Below are 23,559 nucleotides of genomic sequence, written 5' to 3'. Positions count from 1 at the left end.
GATGGCGACTAGGGTTCCCCAAGTGCATCGAGTGACAATACTCCGAGATAAGGCCTATGGTATTATATCTACAAAGTAGGACAGAAAGGGGAGCTCTTTACCTCCCTATCTGAAGAGAAGAATTGATCATGTTTCAGACACTGCCATTGGTCCTATTGAGGCGTTGAGAAAACCAAAAATATCACACAAATCTAAAGCAACGGGCCATTGGTTTTCTTGAAAGTCAAGAAGCACTCCCCAAAGCCACGGCATCATTGGTCTGAACGGGAAAAACATGGCACAGGAACGGTAAGAGCTGGCGGAGTCAGACAATCTCGCATTCAGGGGCAAGGCCCATGTATTGTCTTCTCATTGAGCCTCAGAACAAATGACGCTAGGCCCTAGAGCAGCCATAAGGTTGTTCCCGAGCATTCCCCCCATGTGGCTTATAGTTGGAGGCACCAACGGCGCCCGCTAGCAGGGGACGTTCAGCAGGGGACCAAGCACAACTCTCTGATCCTCGTCAATTCTCACGCCAGCCCCAAAGCCACGGAGAAAATGGTGCCTGAAGACCCCGACGAACCAACCACATTACGGGACCATATGTGATCCGAAGAAAGAACCCGAAGCCACGGTGAGATCAGAGTTAAGTCGCAATGGAGCATATATTGAAGACGGACAAGTAGACAGGTACCAGGCCATGCTGGAGTTCAGGAGACGGCACGCGACCGGAGGAATCGAGGGGGCTCGACATGTTTGCTTCGTTGCTTCCTTGCGTGATCCTGCTACAGTTCTCCTTTCTCCTTTTCTCCTCCCTGACGACGAAATCCCATGCTCGATGAAGGGTGACGCCGAATGCACAACGCTCAACCTGTCGTCTTGCTTGCTTCCTGTTCTCTGTCGCATGTGGTTAACCGCCCGGAGCTTCCCAGGCTCCCGTTGGGCGGTGCATGTTCCCGAGATGGCCGCGAAAGTCAAAGGACTCAGGGAAGGCACGAGGGACAACGGACAACGGGCGCACGGGAGATGGACCTGCGTCTACTGGAACCTTACCGAGGGAGACTCGGCCCAATCGGGCCCACGATCAGATTCATCACATCAATCTGCGACACGCTAGACAAGTCTAGTTGCTCTGGACTCTTTGTCTTCTCTTTCTCCGTTTCCCCTTTCGAATTTGCATCTGCATCGTCGTCATCTTTCTGCTCTGGCTCTGGCTCTGCCGCTTCCGCTTCCGCTGGTTTGGTGTTCAGCCACAATTTCACCTGCGACATCCTACTGTCCACGCTCACCGGGCAATCCTGAGATCGTCGCTTTCTGCTCCTTGATTGCTCTGCCAACCGTGTAACTACTAACCAGCCCTGGTGATCGTCACTCGTTCTTCTCCTGTATTCCGTGTCACCCATCGCCTCCAGCACTCCTTTGGGCGGCTCGATATTAATGTCGATGTCTTTCTCTGCTCGCCGCCCAAGGTTTGGCATCTGTCAAGATCGTGAGGAAAAAACTCTCTTTCGACACGCATTGTTTGATTAGCTCTAGCCTCGTCGCCTCACCTGGTTAGCTTGCTACAAAACACCCACTTTTTTTTATCTTCCGCTTGCTTTAAAACGTCCAACGCAGTGGGACCTAACGCCGCCGTGCTGGGTACTAGGTTCAACGAGTATATGTACGGGTACCCATAGTCAGTCTCATATGCAGATCCTGGAGGGGTCTCTTCTGCTTTGCCCAACTTCGACGTCTCTGTCAGCCCTCTGAAATCTCCGTCAAATCTTGTTGAGCGTGTCAACCCTGCTTCTTGACCGCTGCACGCGTCGACCCTGCTTCGACCCTGGACCTGGACGTGCTCCACTGCCGAGAGCGAACGTCACACTCTCTCTCACGCATGTACACTCGGAACCTTCTTTTTTCCCACATTGGCTGACGTTCAGCCTTCTCAGTGTTCACTGCGACTGCGACTGCTGGCAAGGGGTCCATTTCCCCGTGCCTCTGCTCTTTTTCACAAGTCACGCTCGCTGTTCTTCTCGGCTGGTCCAGCAATCCCTTCCTTGTACGGAGTATCGATCGTCGGGTCACGACGCAGCTTGCTACCCGTATCAGCCTCTCGGGTCAACATCATTCTTTGAACTGGGGGTTTGTCTCTGCCCTGCAGGTGCTTGTGCCAGGAAAAGCCTCCTCCCTCAAACTGCAGCCCAGCCTGCCGCCTTTCGTTTCCCCATTTACCCTGGTTCCTCAACCTAGTCGACCTGGCTGTCAAAAAGTCTTGTCCATGCTGACTTCGACTCTTGATCTGCGACGCGCTCTTCGCCTCGACCTCTTCCAGCATTGATGGACTGTTGAACACGTTCATTTCTCAACACACCTCGGCCACTCTTTCCACCCTTGACAAACTAGAACCACGTTCGTTTTCAGCCTCAGCACCATACATATCGTCCTGGACACCTTCTGTGCCATCACTGCCTTGGATACATTTACCTTGGCAGATCGCCACGGCCCGTGAGAACTGCAGGGAGCCTACTTCCAAGAGAAGGGTACATACAGACATCCCAAGACGCCTTTTCGAGCCGCTCACACTGGCTGTCTTCCAGTCCCGCACGCCACTGGCCCTCATTTCGACTTCTCGCCCTCGAAGGGACTCACCGACTTGCGGTTGACAGGCTCAATCGCCTCACCTGGGACTCTCGCCCTTCCCCAGGAATACCTTCGTCTCACCTGGTGTTATTACTCACTCACTTTCTACATGGAACGATCATAGTTGGTCCTTTTGCAAAGTCACTCATTTGTATTGTGTAGGAACCCAGTGTCAGACTCTTCGAAGTGGATATCGGCTGACCAAGTGTCTAGTTCACTCACCCAATACGCTCTTTTACACCTAACCATTTCCTAGACATTCGAGATGGCGGTCTTCAAAAAGAAGCCGAAGGCCAAGGATGATACCTATATCCTACCTCCTGCCGCATCGTCAGATCCAGCTCTGCAGACCAAACTATCCCGGAGTTTGAAGCGCAAACAGAAGAATGTGGTGGAACCAAAGCCTGAGATTGACCTTACCATGGCGCTTCCAGATACAAATGACTTTCGGACCAGTCTGTTGATGCCTGGCCTGTCCGCCCGCTTCAGCATGCTTCGGGAGCAGGACGACCCAAATACCAAAGTCGGCAAAGCTAGCGACGACAGTGTTCTATTCCCAAAAAGAGCCTCTCGGCTAAACTTGTTCTCCCACAATCCCTTGACAGATATTGCCGAGACCGAATCAATCAAGACCGCATTCAGGGCACCATTCTCCGAAGAAGATCGTTCCTACTCGTTTTCTGAAGCAGCTGGATATGCCAGCGACGAGGCCGGGTCCGTGCTGGCAAGGTCGAGGCCTGTGGACGGCAACAATCTTTTTGGCGGTCGGCAGAAGATGTACCGGATCCCGACCGCCAATGGATCTGGTTCGTCCAAGGATTTGACTGAAGGCCCGTTACCATTGACATCTGGAAGGCATGTTTACCAGAGTGATGTCATCTTATCCCCGTATCAACAGATGCGTCAGAAGGCTCGGGAGGAGCAGGAGCGCGAAGAATCTCGCGAGAGGCCTGCTAGTGCAGGAGCCGAAGAGCCTGATCGTAGCAGTGTTATCAACACTCCTTCGACGGGATTTAGCAAGAGCAGGGGAACGACATCATCCACAGCCTCAGGGCCTTCGAATCGACGCACCTCAACAGCTGCCACGTCGGTCGTGTCGGATACGCCACATCCCAGGCAAAGCAACACGAGCGCCAGCTCGAACAACCGTATGCAGGGTTCGGAATATGGCAGCGAAGAAAACCTGCTCAAGCGTAACTTTTCTTCCGACTCTCGAAAAGGATTTCCAGGGCTGGACAACCAGGTCCAACCTCCGCTCCCCACGTCTCCATCGAACAGTCGCCAACTCTTTCAGTCAAGCAGTGTCACCAATCTTGCGGACAAGTATGCTCATGGTGCTTCTCCATTCTCTGCAACCGCCTTCCGTGCTGCAAGTCCACCTCCCGTTGCCCAATCGCAGGCACTAGCTTCACTCGACTTCGGACTCAAAAGTTCCAACAATCATCCTCGGAGATATCAGACAGCCTCTCCAACGCACGAGGAAGATGAGGGATTGATTTACAAACAAAGCCTTCAACCGAACGATCGTGGCAAGGCCACTGCGATGGGATTGTTTAACCGACCGCAGCAACAATTTGACGAGGCAAAATTTCAGGAGCGACAACTACAAATGCACGGAGGCAGGATTTCACCACCCACCTCTGACGGTCCCGACTATGGCGGGATTACAGTGCGGCAGAATGTGCCTGGTCGAGTTGTCCTTCCCTCCATTCCGACTTCTCCTTTCAAAACCTTTCGCGGCCGAGAGTCCGGTAGTACTTCGGCCACTTCTCGTTCAAGAGCACAATCAACTGCATCCTCAATCAATCCTGCACAAGTCCAAGCCCAAGTTGAAGCACTTATCAGGCGCCAGAACGAGGAATATTCAACACTTCAGACGCATAAGTCCACAACGGCTGAGCCCAATGGCGTGTCCCTGCCACCACAACCTCCAAAATCACTCAGAGAGCAGCCTGCGGCATCCCGAGGAACATTTTTCGATGCCTCTGATGGCAGTGATGAAGATGATGCCGACAGTCCCATGTTGGGCAGGTACGAGCCAGCACCGAGACTTGCTCCATTGGACGTCCACCCAGCCCTCCGGGACGCGTCACAAGCTTTTGACTTCGGCGAACATGTCACGGCTGTCGTCAAGTCTGGTCGACCTCAATCGAATATCTCAGCGGATACTTCTTCTCCTTCGGTGACACATGATACCCCGGATACTTCAGATTCGCTACATCGTGCCTCTGACACGAGGACCAAAGATTCCCCTACTTTTGGCCCTACAACGGGGCTGGGCTTGAGTGGATTGATCAGGACTCATCTGCGACATGACAGCGACCGATCCTCTGTGCTGCCACCACCCTCGCCGGGACAGCCTCCGCATCACTCGAACTTCCCATTCGGCACCCTCCGTGAGCGCGAGCCCTCTGTTGTCTCTATACCCACAGGTAACTATCGAACCTCTGTACGTGAAAGGGAGCCCTCTGTTGCTTCTACCCAGCCAGGCATATATCCGTCGCCTCTCCACGGTAGGGAGCCGTCAGTTGCTTCCACCGCGCGGACCACGAACCCTCCGGAGAGCACCCACAGTGATCCTTGGGAATTTGATAATGCTCACCGCACTGTACGGAGTCCTCTGGAGCCAGCGCAGAGCGATCACATACCTGCCATGTCTCAAAAAGCACAACAGATTCTCGGCCAGGCAATGTCTCATAGGGACCAAGCCTCGAGCAAGACACAACAGGCCCTTGGCGATGAAGTCCTGGGATCAAGCGAATCACAACACCCTGCAAACCGGCCATGGCCACCATACGAGGCGGTCTCCCACCACCAACGAGGAGAGAGCACGGAAACACAGAAGGAATTCGGCAATGAGCTAGCTGAGCGCGCAAGAAGAATTCAAGAGGGTCTCACAGAGAAACGGTCTCGAAGCCAAGATCGCTACAATCCTGCAACACAGGCATTACATGCTCTCCGACACAAGACAAGCAAAACGTCTCTCGCGCCTCGGGCCAACGAGCCACAACCCAAGGCTATGAAGATGCTCGGAATAGGGGTCAGCCAGAGATCAGAGCCTATGGGACGATTACCAAATATGGGAGCAAGAGGCGACCACGACTTTGAGCAAGGGTATGACGAGGCTGACAACAGACCCACCCCGAGGCAAAGGCCTGCAGAGTTTGAGCACCCGAGTGGCAGACGAACTCCAGGGTTCTCGCGACCTGGACCTGGACCTGGACCTGGACCTTATACCATGAACCCGAACGAGGATCCTGAACGGCGCTACCAACGCTCTGCGACACCGACCTCTGGGAGGCCAAGGCGTGATCGTGCCGAGTCTGAGGCGGCCGAGAGGTCAAGAAGTCGGAACGGCCGGTACAGAGACGAGCCGCCATTTTCGCCAGGGCAATATGGTAGACCAGGTCCACCTCATCTACCGTTACAACGAGAACAGCGACAACGTCCCTATGGTCCTCCAGATGGGCCCAATGGCTTTCCTGGGCCGCATCCTGGGCCGCATCCAGTCCGGGTCCCCATGCGTGGTCCTCCCCCTGTTGATCTGCGAACCTACGAGAGGTCTGCGTCGGCAATGTCAAATCGTCAAGCAAGTGCAAATCGCCCCGGGCCGACCGGCTTTTACGATGGGCGCTCGGCTACGCCAACCATGGGTGGGACTCCTCAACTTGGACCTGGCCCGATGCAGATGGGAGCACCAAGGCCTTCTCCTCGACCCCCTTTCCCACATTCACCCATCAGTCCTTTTACATCTCCACCTGGAATGTCACCCGGTCTCCCTGGTCAGGCTTCCGGCGGACTCTCTGCGCTGCCATCTCCATCAGGCCCTCTGCCGCAGCAGCCACCTTCAGGACGTTTCACTCCGGTCGAAGGGCGATCTACCCCAATAGGCAGCCGCAAGAAATCCGTCACCAAGGGCATGATCTCGGAACCAACATTCATTTCCAGCACTTCTTCCGTCCCCCTGGTGGGCTTACCAAATGGGCCAAGGCCAACTCAAATTGCCAGCCCTCCCATTCCGTCTATGAACCCACGCCGTCGTGGGAATACCATGACTGAGCGACCTGATGGATACCCTAGCCCACGGATGCCGGCATCCCAGATGCCAGCGATGCCGGATTCCCCGGGTCGCGGAGCAGGCCTGCCAATGTCAAGCTCGCAGCGTGCTTATCTCGATCAGCAACAGCAGGCACAGCACAAGCCTCCACCACGCCAGCGCAATCGCCTCCGAAAGATCAGCAGCGAAGGTGGAAGCATGGCTGCCCGTGCCCGGAACCAGGCCATGATGGCTGAATTTGGCCACGAAAGGCTTCGAAGCCCTGCCATGCCTGTGTTTCCCAACCGAAGCGCCACCTCTCTCAGCATTCACCAAGATGGCGGCATGTTTTGATGCTGAATATCAATAACAGCCGAGCTTTTTATTTTCGACCTCCAAACCACTCTACAACATACCCGTCCCTCCTGTTTACCGTTTTCTCCAAGTCATCTCCATCTTCTACTGCCGAATACAACGCTATTGTGCGCATGTACTTCGAGTACGCGCATTGGGTCTCGAAAAGTCAAAAATATCTGAATCCTTCACGATTAAATTATTTGACGGGAATTGGAAATGTAAGTTGTGATGGCTGAAATGGGAATTGCGATATCTTTTTTAGTGTGTTATTCGACGACTTGGAACGTTTTCTTTGTTCGATCACCTTTCCGGATTTGACGGAATACGACTATGGGCGGCTATACTCTGTTTTGATTTTGTGTTACAAGGAAAAGAAACATTTCTGCTTTGTTGGAAGCGTGTGTGCTTGCAAGCCACCGCAAAGGTTCTAGGGTCAAAGTGTCTGGGTTGGCATCCCAAGCAGAAGCCGGGCGCCTGTTTTTCCATCTGTGTCTGAATATATACGGCCAAGCAATACAAAAATCCCACGCACATACATATATACCATATATACAGCTGAAAGAGTCTCGCGACTCGGTGTGTGCGCTGTTGGGGTGGTATGGGGGAGGAAGGGAGGGAGGGAAGGAGGAGGGATGTACGGATATATCCATAGGAGAATGAAATACTCGTTAGTTGCAAAGTCAGTCGCCTTCTGAAGATCATGCTTGTTTGCCTGACTCTTGCAGTCAGCTATCATGGGGCCACACGACGCTATACACCCTACACTGACTCGATGCCCCAGCTCGGTCTTCCTCGTTCGTATCTTACTTAATTCAGCTATCCAATCGACATATAAAAAGTGAGACGTTCTATGCAATTACATACGTGGTTCAATTGCTCATACATACCATGATGTCGATAGATCGATTGGATTTAATTGGATTGAAGAAACCATTCTGAACATTGATTCATTCATTCAATTGGTTTCACAGGCCATGCATGGACAGACAGACAGACAGATAGACAGACTTGACTGACTGACTGATTTTCTTGCTTGTTCTTGCTTGGTTTGTGAGGGAGAGAGACTATTTCAATCTTCTGGGCACTGCAGTCAGTCAATCCACCCACACAACCCATCCCACTCACGGCACGGCACGCATATGTGATTTCTTTGCCAGTCTGACCAATCCCTCCCCGTGTCTCTCTGTCTCTCTTAGATCGTATACCGGTACCCCTTCTGCAGGCGTCTCGCAGCAGCGAGATCGATGCCCTCGATCTCGGCCGTCCGCCTCAATTTCTGCAGATCACGCTCCGTCAACGGGGTGTCCTCGTTCTCCATCCGCTCCAAACGCCGGTTCTGTAGGGTCAGCTTGATGCGCAAGCAGATGCCCATGATCGCGGCGACGGCCTGCAGACCGATGTTGATGCCGAGGGCGAGGCGGTAGTAGGGCTTGTCCTGATCGCGGTAGGTGTAGGGGGTCCAGATGGAGGCCGAGTTGCCGATCGAGTTGATGAAGGCGAACGCGGCGGCGCGCTTGGCCGGCGGGCGCGGAATGGCCGAGGCGATCCACGCGTAGCAGGTGCCGTTCATGGCGAAGACAAAAATCATCAGGAACAGGCTGAAGTAGCGCGGGCCGAACGACTCGGTCGTCATGAAAATGACCCAACCAACGATGGTGATCGGGATCGGGTACATGAAGAACCAGAAGCGGTTGCCGAGGCGGTCCGACGCGACCGAGTGCGCGAAGGAGTAGAAAACCATGAACATGTACGGAGGCGCGCAGAGGAGCAGCGAGACGATGTGGTTGTAGCCGAGGGTGGCAGTGAGCGTGGGGAAGAAGTTCTGGAATCCGGCCGCGCCAGTAATGCACATGTAGGCGATGGCGAGCATGTAGGTCTTGGAGTCGGTCATGGCGAGTTTGAAGCCCTTCCACTGCGACATCCCTCCTGCTTCGTCAATGTCGGCTTCGGCGGCTTCGATGGCGAGGCGACGATTGGCCACGTGTTTCATCTCAGCGGGAAGACGCTTCCAGGTGCTGGGGAAGTCTGGGAGGACAAAGACAATGACCAAGCCGATGAAACATGTGATGGAACCTTCGATGACATAGAGCCATTGCCTGGAGGGACGTTAATTGGCTGATATACAAGACAATAAGGGCGCACTTTGAGTAACGCTCGACTAACCATGCTGACATGCCCATTTCGCCGGCCAACCCGCTGAGAATACCAGCAGCGATGAGGTTTCCAAATGCACCGCTGATCAGGGAACCGGAGTAGAAGATAGACATTCGAAGGTTCAATTCCCTCTTGGTGTACCACTTGGAGAGGTAGAAGAGGACACCTGCCGCAGTTAGTCTTCTTTCTGCTTGAAGAATTGTGGAGGGAGAGAGTGTCGTTGTACCTGGGAAGAAAGGTGCCTCCACCAGGCCAAGGACAAAACGACAGGCGACAATTCCACCATAGCTCTTGACTTGAGAAGTCAACGCCGACACAAGGCCCCAGGCGATTACAAAGAAGCCCAGATATAGAGAAGGACGACCGAGGTGGTTAAGCAAGAGGTTGGACGGCACTTGAGCCAGGATGTAGCTGACGAAGAGGATGGAAAGACCTGGCACCAGCTGTCAGGAATTATAGACAAAAATAACGAGAGAGTCAACTCTACCAGTCTGGTATTCATCACCGTGCAACCCCAAATCAGCCTCGAGACCCTGCAACCGAGCAGCGGCATAGTTGTTCCTGGATTTTCCGTCAGCTCCACCCTGGTTCGACAGCTTTCAATGAATGGGATGATGTACCGATCGATGTAGTTCATCAAGTAGACCAGCACAATCAAGGGCATGATCCGGAGATCGATCTTGCGGACAAGTTTCTTCTGGACGGCAAGCTCCTCCTCGGTGAGGGCGCCAAAATGCATCGCCTCCTCGTGCGAGAGATCAGCCTTCTCGCCGAGGACATCGTGGTCGAGGATCACGCCGCCGCCTCCTGATTTGATATCACCCATCTTGTACGACTGGACCAATGCGACAACCTGGGATACACAGGGTGCTGGGAGGAAGAGGAGAAACGAAGCTGTGGAAATGCAGGGATCGTCATGCTTTTTAAGGGAGCGGAACTGACTTCATCACTTGCACGCGGCCATCCTCCCCAGGCTCGTGGAAGCGAAGTGCCGTTGTGTTGCCACGCCGAGATGGAGAAATCCTGGGGACGATCATGCCATGGGGCAGCGAGTCGTCCACTTGTGACCCCGGTGCCTCATGGTAGTTCCAGGGTACTGAAATCAGGGCTGGTGATGCAGACGTCCGTCTGGGCTGACGGTGTGGAGGCTGTCAAGGCGAGGCCACTGCTGGGCAAAAAGAGCTTGAACGGTAGGTCACCGGTGGGATTCCGACGGAAGCAAGCTTTTCTAATGGATGGCTGGTTGAGGGTGCTCGTGTTCATCTGATGCAACAGAAGAAGGGTGGCTGCATGGAACGATCTTCTTGGAAGGTCACAGTTGTGGCATGGTTGGGTGGCCATGGTAGAGATCTCCGCCCAAGCCCAAGCCACCTGGTCAACAAAGTACCGGGAAGCAGGAGGGGGAAGCACCCGTCTGGCCATGCCATTCGCAGTCAAATGGAAGCGCAAGACTAACTTATTTCGACTCCCAGGTGATAGCCTCCTTCGGGTTATTGCTGAGCTTGGGGCACGACGGTCTAGGGTCCGTCACCGATCCGTGTCCGGGGCCGGTTGACTCTGGCCCTCTTCCCCCACAAAGGGTGTAGACTCCATGGGGGAGAGTCTTTTGCCCCCATACTATCCCCCGGGAGAAATCCAGAACGGCCTTATTGTAATGCCCGTGCGTGAGTAGAATCACCTGTCTTCCGACGGCGTCCAAGCTTCTTGGGACACCCCTCTAACGTGATTGTAAATATGCTGGTTTGTATTAATACAGAATCGACATGAACAATTACCGAAGCGTTGTCGCGGAGGGTGACCCTCGCGCATCGCCATCGCACCTGAAGGCCATGTAAAGTGGGCGGGAGGTGAGTAATCTTATGAAGACAGCTGTTGGAGCGAACAATCTCTTTCCGTCGGGTCGCTTGTATATAGATAGCTCGGCCCGAGCGAGGAACCCTGATGCAGGTGCGACAAGCCCCTAGTCAGTCGAGACAACCCCCAGACGACAAAAACACTGCGAACTTATCGAGCGAGCGATCTCCTTCCGCCATATGCAAAGCCTATGATTCTGGCTCACGGACAGCATGCATTTATGAGCTGCTTCAGGAATACATTAGGCTAATCGTTAGTGCGGCTCCTAGACGGCAGTGCCATGTACGAAGGGGTCGAATAGTTCTGTCCGACCGCCTCGAAATGATGATGGCTGGAATGCCATCGTCGGTAGTTTCTAGGCCGATTAATCAGCCCACTTCGGTGCAGATCAGAGCGGCCAAGAACCAGAGTTAGACGGGTTGTGAGTCGGTATAAACTGAGTAGAGACTGGGTTGATTTTTGTATCGAGAAGCCCCCAGCTCGGACAAGATGATACCCTTCAAGGGGTAGACGTCCAGGCTCTGACTCGCGTGATCACCTTCTATGACCACCACCCCCCTTTTACCTGGGCAATTCCTTCTTCGATATCGGGGTGTCCATTGAGAATGCGAACTAGAGCAAGCGGCCGAGGTCAGTCCGCGAGAGATTACTGCGTCCAGTGCAAGAATGGGTTGTCTCGTGGTCTGCATCTCCGACATCCGATTGCCGAACGAGACTTGCCTCCTCCCTGACAACTGACTCGATCTGCATTGCTCAGAGCATATTCAGAGAGGAGACCATCGGTGTTGCAGTTCGGCATCAGATGCCAGCTGGATCGTCAAGTGATTGTCTGAATAACTGCCGTACAGCGCGGCTTGAGTTAGAGTTTTGGTGGTCTGGGTGTGAGCAGATGCAGTGCCGGGCGTGGACATCCTGGCTCGAGTTCCGCTTGGTGCTTTCTGCTCACACATTGGGACTAAGCAAGTCGTACTTGACACACATCTCGACACTTTCTGCGCTCGCTTGGAAGAATCTTCGCGCTTCGAGTCCAACCCAGATCTTCAGCAAAGAGAAGTCTCCCTCTTTGAAGCTCTTAAGGACGGCTCCGGGGTCTGAAGATCCAAGTTGTCGCAGTATTGGCAGGGCACTCTGGAAGAGATCAAGATCAGGATCCAGTGCTCTTCCAATACCCTCCAAAAGCAGAATTGAGATGACCACGTTGACGAAATCACCCTCCATTCTGACATGATGGGCCCTGACCATGCCGAGGACGGACGAAAGAACATCACCGATCTTGATGTTGCCCAAAGCAAAGGTTTGGCCTTTGACGGCCAGAACGAGATGCTGCATTTTGAGGGCAAACACTTCGCCATCGATAACAGCATCAGGCTGGCGACATCGTTCGATCATCAGATGCCCAGCTTTGTAGCCATCGAACTCGGCAACGGCACGGAAGAGATCCAGGAAGTTGGCTCTGTTCTTTGCATTTAGTTCCGTGACCAGGCCTGTGTCGATGAAGATCAGCTGTGGTATGTAACCCTCCTTATCAAGCTGGTCCAAGGCGGCTAGCCATTCCTTCTTTTTCCCCATGTGCGGACGTAACCGCGATAGAACTGCCTCAGACTCGTCGATTTCGGACGCCGTCGCTGGCTGAGATGCGTCTTGTCGAGACATATAAGCAGGCAACTTGACCTCCAGCCCCATGCCCGGATTGACCGGCTTGTAGAAGTTGACCATTATATTGCCCGGATGAAGGTCGGCATGAACAAAATTGTCTATCAGAAGCATGTGTAAGAACGCATCTAATCCCTCGTTTGCAATGTCTTTTTGAAAAGCGCCACCTCCAGATTCTAGAAAAGCTGCGAGCGGAAGCCCTTGAGCGAACTCCTCCACAAGGACAGTGCGAGTCGTGAAGTCTGTGTATGGATAAGGGAACCATGCCGTAGTTCGATGCTGAAAATGTTTTCGAAGAATGGTCAGATTGGCGGCCTCAATCCGGAGATCGAGCTGCAGCCTCATCATCTCGCCGAAGTTGTGGACTTCGTTCGGGAGATCGAGCCACTCCAGGGTTGGGATGGCATTGATGATGGCGGCAAAGATGGCCATAATTTTGAGATCTCGGCGGACATTGCGTTCCACCTTTGGATGTAGAACCTTGATGGCAACATACGCTGAAGGGACTCGTTGCGGGCTTGACTTGACGAGGGCGTCAACATTCCTCCTGATCCTATCCCTGAGTCTGTGTTTGTCTTGCGCCTCGAGGTCGCTGTCATCTGGCTTCGCGAGGTCCGGCTTGAGCCTTGCCTTGTAGACTTGTGCGATGGCGCCGACGCCCAGGGGTTTCTCATCGAACTCCTCAAAGATTTCATTGAAAGACCTCCCCCCAAACGCCTCTGAGATGGTCTTGATGGTATGGCGGAGAGAATGGGCCGGTGCATTGGAATGGAGTTCGGACATCTGTCTGCACATCTCGGCGGGGAAGATGTCGCTCCTGGACGCAGCCCATTGACCGAGTTTGATGAAAGCAGGCCCTGCTCTCTCCATCGAGCTCACCAGAAACCCATACCACCAGATTGTCCCGGCTCTTTCGTTATCGTGATCTTTTCTCCTCGGACCCAGGAACGCGGCGGGGATGGTGACAATGACGGGCACGAATATGACGAGCAAATGACAGAAACGCAGACTGGTGGCAAGAGGTTCGTATAGCCACCGGTCAAGGACGTAGACGACGGTCTTGTAGAGTCGACGCAGGCCGTAGGCGTCGTCGGGGACTTTCTTGCTGATCTCCTCCCTCGACACCTCCAACATCTTGATCTCTCGGGTCTTGTCCCCTTCATTTTCTTCCCCGAGTTGGATAAAGGCTGCAGGAGAAAGAGCGGCTGCCGCAGTTAGGAGAGATGGAGTACGCCGCTGACGGGGGTCTTTGAGGCTGTATTTCCTGGTCCATTGGGCGAAGGACTGTTGGCGTCGCGGAATGCGGACGCGGCTCGTGAATCGATAGATGTGCCAGTCTCTTCGGCCACAGAAGCGGCCAAAGAGGAAAAAGGAACGCATCAAAGATGGGAAAAAAGGGGGTACTATTGTCTACACCGAACTTGAAGAGGGAACTAATATGAGGCAGGCTGCAGGCAACCTGTTGAACCCGTTGAACCTGTTTTGTTGCTCAACATGATAATTTTGGTGTCGCAACTTGCAATGACGTCGCGTTTCCGCTGCGCCCGTCAACCACACCGAGCAACCATTTAATTAATTAATTAATTAATGACAATCTTTCATTTTCTCTTAATCAGACATGACAGATCCATACGCAGATCCAGAGCAGACTGATTGAATGCCGGTACCAAGACTGTCTGGTCTCCCCCTTTACAATCTCCTTGACAGGGTAAAGTAAAGCAAAGATCACAGTTTTGTCACTCGCCTTTGCCCCCCCTCTATATTGCAATATCTCTAGACGAGCTATCACGATACACGTCTCGGTCCGGCGCCCTCTCCTCATGAGCATTTCGTTGTTAGGCCACTCCATCGCACTCCGAAGCCCGATTGTCGTTGGCCTTCGCTAGTGAGCTGAGCACTGCCCGCCCCAGCCTTGTGGGCATCTAATTTGGGCATCCCAGGCCCGACCTGAGTCAGATGAATAGCCCAGATGTGACTCAATCACTCAATCCCTCATATTGTTGTTATGGTCGAGAACTTGTTCGGTATTTTCAAGTTCTCCACCTGAAATACAATCGCTGCTCAAAGCATTGCAATTCCCTCTCGGTCACACAGAGTTTACAAGGACTACATCCTCGATCGATCGGGGGCCAAAGATGCCCTCGAGAATCATAAGTTGTTGTCTCATTTCCTTCCTCTCTCCTTCCCTCCTCCTTGCCCTCGTCAGCGCCCAGTCATTCGGCCAGTGCGTCGACAACTGCATCAGCACCTACCCGACCGTCAACCACTGCAACGGCACCGAGACGGGCGCCGCCCTCGACCAGTGCCAATGCGCGAGCTACTCGCCTTCCAACGACCCGTTGATCGACTGCGTTCTGGGCTGCCCGACGGACCAACAACTCGCGTTTGCCGACAGTCTGCCCAAGCTCTGCGCGCAGACGTTATTCCTGGGCCTCGATCTGTCGGACCAGCCGAAGCCCTCGGCGGAGAATACAGCGGCGAGCGCCACCGTCGACGCCGCAAAGGCCACACTCACGACCAGCGGCAACGGTGCAGCGAGCTATGGAGCCAGTGTCAATGTGCTGGGTTACCTCGCCCTGGTCTTGGGCGTCGCAGTGTTGTTATGACGAGACCTCGACCAGGTTCGCTGTTCTGGATAGATCGTGGCGGAGGTGTTACGTTTCGCCATTTCAAAGAGAAGGCGCAGAGGCATAGGCATGTTCGAGAAATGAGGAAGGTGTAAAATTTTCTCCAAAGCGTTGGCCATTGGACCGGTGGAGGAGGGTGACATGACCATGATCTACGAAGGGGCCTCTCGGAGTAGTTAGGTCGAGACTTCTTTCGCATGGGGACGGGATGGCATTGGCAGGACATCTGAAAGGGTACATTTTGTGGACATTACGAGGAGGTACGTTGTGGACACACAGGACACGCGCACAACTATACATATACATATCTACCTCACCATTCAGAATGCGGCACTCGTGGAGTCATGGGCAAATCGCAGGCTCGATTCTTGGGCCTTTTTCTCGTTCAGGTACACAACATACACATACACACGTCGTACCAAATGTATCCTGGATATGCCATGTAGATGAAACAAACACCCAGCGCCGGGACCATGCACGCCAGCTCTCTCCAGCATACCATGTATGCCATCTATCCATCAGCAGGCGTCTCCCTTCCACACACAGGCACGGCATGTATCCACGAAGCAACCTCTAACCCAAACGATCCCATGTCCCAGGCTCCTTCTATTTATTAGGACTACTTATTAGGACCACCTGCATTCAACGCCTCCGCCCCGCCAACCGCAACGCCGTCAATCCAGACGATGTTGTCGTCGAGGACGGAGTTGCCCTCGCGGATGTACCGGAAGCGGGCGCGCCAGACCCAGTAGATGCCGGGGAAGAGGAGGGTGGCGCCGACGATCAGGCACGACCAGTTCATGTAGTCGATGTTGGGGATCGTCACCGGCACGTACAGCGGGCACAGGTACATGACGATGACGATCAGCGACCAGCACACAGACACGATATTGATCGGGTATCCCCACCGGCCCAGGTCGAAGTGTGGTCGGGGCGGGAGGATTTTGCGGCCGCGGAGGAGGACCTATATTCACGCCAGAGGAAAAGGGAAAAATTAGGAACAAATAGGCGGATGGACGGATGGCCAAGAGGATGGTGGTAGCATAGGGAGGATGGGATGGAGGAGGAATAAGGGAAAGTAAAAGAGAGGAGCAGAACATACCACAATCACCGGCGTCACATAGCCGATCTGCAACGTCACGCCTCCACCAGAAATAATCGATTCGAAAGCAAGGTCACTGCCGAGCACGATGAGGCCTGTATCTCGGCAAGGAAGATGCCCTCGTCAGCGTCACTACATCCACAGATATACACCCAACCAGAGTGGTAGCACACACCACCACAGTGGCTTGCTATTCCACGGGCCCACGGCAAGAGGAGGAGGAAGACAGCACGTACCAATGACCAAGTCCACGACCAAGATGGCAATCATCGCTCTCAAGGGGATGTGGAACCTCTTGCTGACGTGCGCAAAGTAGTCGGAGTAAGGGAAGGCCTTGTCGCGGGCCATGCTCCAGGCGAGGCGCGAGCCGGCGTTGTTGGTGCCGACGATGATGAAGAAGTTGAGCCCGATCATGATCAGCGCGCAGAAGATGCCGCCGCCGTACACGCTGTGGCAGATATCCATCCACCAGTTCATGTAGGGTTGAGAGGCTGTTGAGTGTCAGTCTGGGACATGACGAGCGTCGATAGGGACAACGGGGGAAGATCCAAGACAGAACTAAAAAACTTACCGAGCATGTACTCTTGCCAATTTCCAGCCGTCCACAGCATCAGGATCGCGGCGAGCCAGCTGGTGATGCTACAGAAGACCATTGACCAGACCATCACACGCTAGACCGTGTCAGCAATCAGCAATACTTCGGCAAGGGTACATGAGAAAGACAAAGCAACTCACCGGGGCATCCCTGGAGGCATTCCTCATCTCCTCAACCTGTGTGTATCCCCGTATTAGCATCCCTCTCTATCTTCCTCTCTCGGTCCCATCGTGGGAGTGAGTGACACGTACAAGATGCATCATGCCATCGGTGCCGTAGAGGCCGTACATGGGCGAGTAAAAGGACATGATAAAGACCCAGCCGGCGCTCGTGTAGCCCGAGTTGTTGATGAACTTGGTGAAGATGAATTTGGCGTCGTGTTTGGGGGCCATGACGCCGAAGACGACGGCCCACGCGATGCCGCCCGCGATGGTCCAGACGGCGCCAATCATGTTCATTCCCGGAAGCCATCTGCGTGAGAGATATCAGTCATACATGATTCCGTAGACGAACCAGTTGTTACCTACGACTGCTTCAAGTTCATGACGATGGGACCGATGAGGAAGGCGGTATAGATGATCCATGTCATCCAGGCCTGCACGGTGTACTGTCAGTATATCATTCACTTCTGGAGAAAGCTGTGAGGAAAAGGGGAAGAAGGGGAAGAAGATGAAGAAGAGGAAGAAGAGGAAGAAGCCGACCTTCCAGGCAAAATCCGGGTGTGTGACCTCCACAAACGACGCAATGATTTGAGCACTGTTCAACGCACAGCTCGAGCCTGTGCTGATCTCGCCGACAATGACGGCCCAGCCGACGAGATAAGACAAAAAGGGCCTAAATCTGCCGGTCGCCACGGCCTGGACGTAGTACTGTTGGCCGCCTGCCGTTGGCCAGATGGTGCAGTATTCGGCCAGGGACATCATCAGGAGCGTCTGTCCCACGGCGACGAAGAGACTATACATCGACTCGGTTAACAAAGAAGGCCATCACGGTAGAGGAGAAGACTCAACAGCCACTCACGTGCCCCAGACGAGAGCGAACGGGCCGCCCACGTCGAAGATGGTCGAGTACAGGACCACCAGACACGACCAACTGCACGATATCATGATCTGGTACGCGCATACTGTGATGGATTGAGGTATCAGCAAATACAACCGCCACACGACACATGCAATCGATGACACTCACATGTCCAGAAGTTGTAGACCCGCCGCAGCTCGGGCTTCTTGCCCATCGACATGAGCAGGGCATCATCACTGCCAACCGATTTGGCATCCTCCAACGTGGTCGTTGTGTCCAGGTCCTCCGCGATATACTCGACTTTCTGGTCCTTCATCTTGAATGGTGGCGAAAAGGGAGAGGAGCTAAGAAGCCAACCACTCTCTGGGACACGGGTGGAGACAGAGAGACTGCTGCTGGGAACACAGAACTCACCGTCGTGAAATAAAAGAAATCATTGAAACCCCGAAAAGCAGGAGGAGCAGGTGAAGGGTTGATGTTAAGTTAAACAAGCTTCGCTCCCTGCGGAGGAGCGAAGCCCAAGTTACTACCAAAGTACTAGGTACTAGGTAGCTCGGGATGTTCTCACCCCCCTTCGCCAGCCTTAGTCGAGGCGCAAAGTGCCAGTGAGTGTGACCCATGTCAAAAGCAAAAGCCATGTGGCTGGAGGGATTCGCTGTCCCAGATCCTAACACCCATTCGGGGCACTCGGGGGATATGTCGCACGCTTATCATGCACACTATCGCAACCCGAGGCCGACATATCAGTCTCTCTGCATGGGCTGGATGGGGGGCGCGGTTTGATTTTGGCGACCAGCAGGTTCCAGCACGCAGTAGTGTTCCCTGAGCGAGATCGAGGCGCAATGACAATATGATAGACACCAAACTAACTCGGTAGGAAGAATCGTTGCCGCATATGCCTACCTTTTCCTTATCGCAGGACACTAGGTTTGGGTACCGAACGTGTCGGGAAACTTTGATTGTGGCTTCTCATTCTCCGTATGCGAAAAGGGACGAGCCGCATTGGCTGGCCTAGGGCGAGATGGCTTGCGAGCTGGACTGGCACCGACGGGGGCCGATGCTGCGGACGGTTAAGGTCTTTTGGTCTTGCATATGTATGTAGATCGGCAGCCCTGGGGTAGTGGAACAGGGTCATTTTCCCCAGTGGCTATGGCGACTGTATGTTTTCCTGGTGGTGTGTGTCGCTCTTCGATACTCTGAGCATCTGGGAGCTGCGACCACTTTGCCGCTGTCGGTCACCCTTTACTGCTTCAGGTACAGGCGTGGTATGTATCCGAGTCAGTCCCGGGCTTACCTTGGGGCATGGGAGCCACCCCGTCGGCGATACGTCCTTTGCCCGATGGGGCTGGTGGATGGAGAAGTCCCTCCCACTGCCGAAGTTTCCCTGAAGCCGTACAATTGATTGATCGAATGAATGAATGGATGATTTTGACAAGGACGGCCGACAACGACAATAGGTGCCCCTTCTTTCTGCCGGTGAGATCTTCTCTCAGTCCCAGAGAGATCATAGCCACCCGATGTCCTGGAGATGTGCCCCCGGGGTTCTCCATCATGTCTCTCCATCTACCAGCCCGTTGAGGTATCGGATTCCCAAGCATCGGCCTTGTTTCTCTCTCTCTGCTTACTTACCTGGCGAAGGTTTCCCCAGCTCCCGGGCCCAGAACCCTCTTGGAGAGCCTTTGATTCCGGTTCTCAAGTCACCTGCTATCTTTGGACATTGGAATCATACGTCCTGCTGGACGAGACGTGGAGTCCGCACGGAGGACCCTCGACTTGAGCCTAGCCTCGTCGCTGTTCCAACCTGGGCAGGAGAGAGGAGAAGTTGAACCTTTTCTCAACGTCATGAGATCAGACTATATATGAATGTCGGCGGACGCGCACTGTACGAAACGAAACCCCGTCTTCTGTCGATGCTATCAGTCCTACGTCCTGCAGCTGGAAAGACGTTGTCAACGCTGTCGACACTCTCTGCTGGATCAAAGGCCTGTTACTCTGCTGCACCGTTCATCAAGTCTCCTGTTCTATCACGACATCTCCGTATAAATACCATGGCGCCCATTGCCGTCGAGGACGTGGTGCAGACGGCCGTGGTGTCCAAGAGGGCCAACGGGGCGTCGAATGGCGAGATGACAAAACCAACACTTGCACGTTGTGATGCTAACGATCCAGCCACGACGACCGAGCTCCTCGTCTCGATTATTGAACGAGATGGCGGTGTGATCGTGCAGAACCTCATCTCTAAGGAACTGGCCACACGGATCAAGACCGAGCTGAAGCCTTATTTCGACACAGACAAAGTTGATCCGTCAGGCTTCTTCCCCCATACCACGCAGCGTGCCACCGGCCTCCTGGCGCGGTCGGATGGCTGCGTCGAACTGGCAATGAATCCTACATATATCGACGTAGCCAACAAGATGATTTCTTCCACGTATACGTACTGGAACGGACAACAGCAAGAGACGGTCTATGCGAAACCGATTATATCCTCGACGGTCGGCTTCCGAGTAAACCCGGGTGGACGGCAACAGGCCCTGCACCGCGACGACGGGTGAGCCACGTCTGCTCCAGCGTCTCCGAGACCATTGCTGACCCTGACGCAGTGATTACCACACTCGTAACTGCGACATGCCCATGATGCTGGGTTGTGTGACGGCGTTGACCAAGACCACGGCGGAAAATGGTGCCACGATTGCTATCCCCGGTTCGCATCTCTGGGGTCCAGACCGCTGCCCCTATGATCACGAGGCGATTCCAGCTGAATTGGAACCCGGGGATGCCTTCATCTTCGTTGGTAATCTTTATCACGCCGGAGGAGCTAATATCACCAAGTAAGTCCTGGCCCATGCAAATTGACATTCGCCCCCTGCTGACGACAGAATAGGGATCAAGCACGCGAGACGGTGGGAATCTTCCTGTGCAAGCCGTATTACCGCCCGGCGGAAAATCAATTCTTGATGGTGCCCCCTGAAAAGGCGAAGCGACTGCCTCCCCAAGCGCAGAGGTTATTGGGATACGGAATCAGTCGTCCTGCCGTCGGATTCATGGAATACCAGGACCCAATGCGAGTCCTTTTTGGCGTCGAGGACGAGGAGACGGTCGATATGTGATTGAGCACCCCTGCAGCTTCCACGTTCGCCAGACATCCCACCTGCTTGGAGGTCTGGTGGTCTTGCCAAAGTCTAGCAGCGTCGAGGCTCAGATCACCAGGAAACTCAGACCGCGACTTGACTCCTGTCGGGCGAACTGCATCCAGTCTCCTGCGATGCTGGGGTCGCACTTCCAAAAGCGCCGCAGAAACTCGAGCGCTGGGTAACAATTGGAGAAGCCGGTCGACTTCATCACCTCGAGGAGCTTAGCATCGGCGAACGCTTGTGTGTTCTTGTTCAGCCTGCTTTGGGTTCCGACGACGAACAGAGGCCACACTAGGTCGTGCTGGTACGCCTCCTTGTTCTGGATCTCGGCGATCTTGGTGATGACGCCGCTGATGCAGGTGTCGATGGCGGGAGCAAATTCCTGAGGGTCAAGGAGTGCCTGGAAGCTATATGCCAGTCCAGCGTAGTGAAAAATATCAACCAGCACTGCAAAGTCGCTGTGAAATCCCGGGGTGCCAAAGTCCAGACTCTTGCTGAACTCCAGAGACCGATTTCGCGCGTAGTCGAACCTCCTCTGCAGGGCCTGCATGTTGGCTAAGTCGGGCTGGGCCTGGATGTGCGGTGCCTCGCGATGGCGACGTCTTTCGGCGTAGGTCACTTCCTGGACCAGCTGCAGCCAATCCGTAAAGACGTGGGCGTCCTGTTCCACCAGGACGGACCCCGGGATTTGGTCATCGTCGTCAAATGTGGTGGACGAGCCAAAGACGTCGTAGACGAAGGCTTCTTTGACCAGAAATCGACAGGTATCATCGAGGACGGTGGATGCGAGGTGAGGGGATGTCCAGCGCCGCGTAATCGTCCTCGCCGCTTTCCAATGGACGCGCCAGGTGGCCGAGTCGCACCGAATCATCTCCAGATTGCAGAGAACGAGGATGGTGGCCAAGATGCCGCTGGCGCGAGCGTGACGTGCAACGCTCGCATGTTCCGTCACCTCTTTTCCCAGATCCTTCGCCAGGAGCTCCAGGCTCTTATCTCGATAGTCTCTGGACACGAATCCCTCGATCCCGGGCCACGACGACCCGGATCTGGTGCTGTAATGCTCGGCCGCAAGTGCGAGGACCGCGAGAAGCAGCGAGGGCGAATGCATAGCAAGAGGAAGCATCAGGGTCCGCCACGGGTTCTCGGGTCCGTCGACCCAGGGCATGACGGTGGCCACCACATGGTCGTAGTAGTGGATGAGCTGTCTGACAGGCCTGTCCTGCAGATACTGGGGCAGAGCATAGGACGACGGATCGAGATTTAGCGCAAAGGGGTTGTGGAGAGTGGTCTCGTCGAAGCTGGGTTGGAAAGCGTTGCGTAGGGCGGGTGGCACGGCGATTGGCTGCTCGCCCCCTCCCAGCAGCGATGTGTCGAGGCCATCATCGCGTGAATCTGAGGACTCTCCGGGAGTCAGGCTTTTGGGGCTGTCCTTGATGTAGACAGCCGCCGGCGGGGGTGCTGGTTCGAGGACGGGCAGCGTTTTGCCCGTCAGCTTGCCTCGACTTGCCACTCCCTGCCCGAATTGAATTCGCAAGCCGTATCCCGGGCAGGTCAATTCCTTGAGGGCACACTTCTTGCATGTGGGCAAGGTACGATCGCAGCGTATCCGTCGGCGATTACATGTTCGACAATCTGCAAAGGCTGTTGCTTAGCATGTACATTGTCCTCCACCAGCATCAGCACCATCACCACCACACATCCACATGGGAACCTCGGCATCCAGGAAGAACTGACCTTTGAGTGCCCGGGGCTCGTTCGGATCGAGCGAAGACAGACGTAGACTCATGTTGTACAGGTGCCATCCAAGAAGATCCAAGGGGAAGGGGGGAACCAAGCACACGGAAGATTGTTCACGAGCAATCCAGGTACACATACACATAGATACATAAACACACTTCACACTCACCTTTTGGGATGCGACGAGGCAATCCCAACCCCGCGGAGGGCATATGCGGGCTTTACGAGGTCTTCCCTTGGCGGCCCACGGACACCACCGCCACTTTCTTTGTGCTTGGGCCATGCGTGTGCGGCGTAGGTTGCATCGAGCGAACGCCTCCAGGGTGTTTTTTTGGTTGGATGAGGAGCTTGCTTGCTTGCTGCAGGTGCTCCATTTGGGATTTGGTTGCTTCTTTTCAAACATCGACACTTCCGGATGGTCCAACCTTGAGGCACGCCTCTGCCTGTTTGGACGAAAGGGACAAGGCAGCCAGGCGTCGATTGGGGAAGGCAAGAAGAACCATGTTAAGCCCGAGCAGGATGGCTGATGCGAAGCCTCTCTGTGGCTACTGGGCTAGTGAGTGCCCCAGGTGCCCCCTTGTTCCGTGGGTGATCCAGATAAGGCCTCCATAATAGTCCAAAGGGGATCTGTACTCCTGTTGAGGCAGCTGGATGGAGAAAGCACGCTGCTCATGTGCCTGGACGGGCAA

At 54.4% G+C, this 23,559-nt stretch overlaps 7 protein-coding genes across 7 annotated transcripts; 3 read left to right on the top strand and 4 right to left on the bottom strand.

Annotated features, from left to right (window-relative positions):
* Positions 1-2,869: 2,869 nt before the first annotated feature.
* AYL99_05108 (hypothetical protein) lies at positions 2,870-6,994 on the top strand (the record flags this gene model as incomplete). The annotated part of the gene is made up of 1 exon (XM_018836620.1): positions 2,870-6,994. One exon carries the CDS (start codon positions 2,870-2,872, stop codon positions 6,992-6,994), a length of 4,125 nt encoding a protein of 1,374 aa, XP_018693473.1.
* Positions 6,995-8,189: 1,195 nt separating this feature from the next.
* AYL99_05107 (hypothetical protein) lies at positions 8,190-9,977 on the bottom strand (the record flags this gene model as incomplete). Its single annotated transcript, XM_018836619.1, has 5 exons — positions 8,190-9,093; positions 9,161-9,317; positions 9,378-9,584; positions 9,639-9,712; positions 9,772-9,977. 5 exons carry the CDS (start codon positions 9,975-9,977, stop codon positions 8,190-8,192), a joined length of 1,548 nt encoding a protein of 515 aa, XP_018693472.1.
* Positions 9,978-11,947: 1,970 nt separating this feature from the next.
* On the bottom strand, positions 11,948-13,792 carry AYL99_05106 (hypothetical protein; the record flags this gene model as incomplete). The annotated part of the gene is made up of 1 exon (XM_018836618.1): positions 11,948-13,792. The coding sequence occupies one exon, from the start codon at positions 13,790-13,792 to the stop codon at positions 11,948-11,950; it is 1,845 nt and encodes a 614-aa protein (XP_018693471.1).
* A 1,001-nt stretch (positions 13,793-14,793) lies between these two features.
* Positions 14,794-15,264, top strand: AYL99_05105 (hypothetical protein; the record flags this gene model as incomplete). Its single annotated transcript, XM_018836617.1, has 1 exon — positions 14,794-15,264. One exon carries the CDS (start codon positions 14,794-14,796, stop codon positions 15,262-15,264), a length of 471 nt encoding a protein of 156 aa, XP_018693470.1.
* A 640-nt stretch (positions 15,265-15,904) lies between these two features.
* AYL99_05104 (hypothetical protein) lies at positions 15,905-18,318 on the bottom strand (the record flags this gene model as incomplete). Its single annotated transcript, XM_018836616.1, has 10 exons — positions 15,905-16,249; positions 16,388-16,482; positions 16,624-16,878; positions 16,959-17,058; positions 17,123-17,158; positions 17,234-17,453; positions 17,510-17,577; positions 17,684-17,936; positions 18,003-18,105; positions 18,171-18,318. 10 exons carry the CDS (start codon positions 18,316-18,318, stop codon positions 15,905-15,907), a joined length of 1,623 nt encoding a protein of 540 aa, XP_018693469.1.
* Positions 18,319-20,050: 1,732 nt separating this feature from the next.
* AYL99_05103 (hypothetical protein) lies at positions 20,051-21,109 on the top strand (the record flags this gene model as incomplete). The annotated part of the gene is made up of 3 exons (XM_018836615.1): positions 20,051-20,550; positions 20,603-20,830; positions 20,884-21,109. 3 exons carry the CDS (start codon positions 20,051-20,053, stop codon positions 21,107-21,109), a joined length of 954 nt encoding a protein of 317 aa, XP_018693468.1.
* An 88-nt stretch (positions 21,110-21,197) lies between these two features.
* Positions 21,198-22,919, bottom strand: AYL99_05102 (hypothetical protein; the record flags this gene model as incomplete). The annotated part of the gene is made up of 2 exons (XM_018836614.1): positions 21,198-22,774; positions 22,868-22,919. 2 exons carry the CDS (start codon positions 22,917-22,919, stop codon positions 21,198-21,200), a joined length of 1,629 nt encoding a protein of 542 aa, XP_018693467.1.
* Positions 22,920-23,559: the final 640 nt, after the last annotated feature.

Source organism: Fonsecaea erecta, assembly GCF_001651985.1.
Source record: "Fonsecaea erecta strain CBS 125763 chromosome Unknown Scaff4, whole genome shotgun sequence".
In the NCBI taxonomy this organism is placed as follows: Eukaryota; Fungi; Ascomycota; class Eurotiomycetes; order Chaetothyriales; family Herpotrichiellaceae; genus Fonsecaea; species Fonsecaea erecta.
The sequence above is the reverse complement of the archived record's forward strand: the minus strand, read 5'-3'. Positions and strand labels throughout refer to the sequence as shown.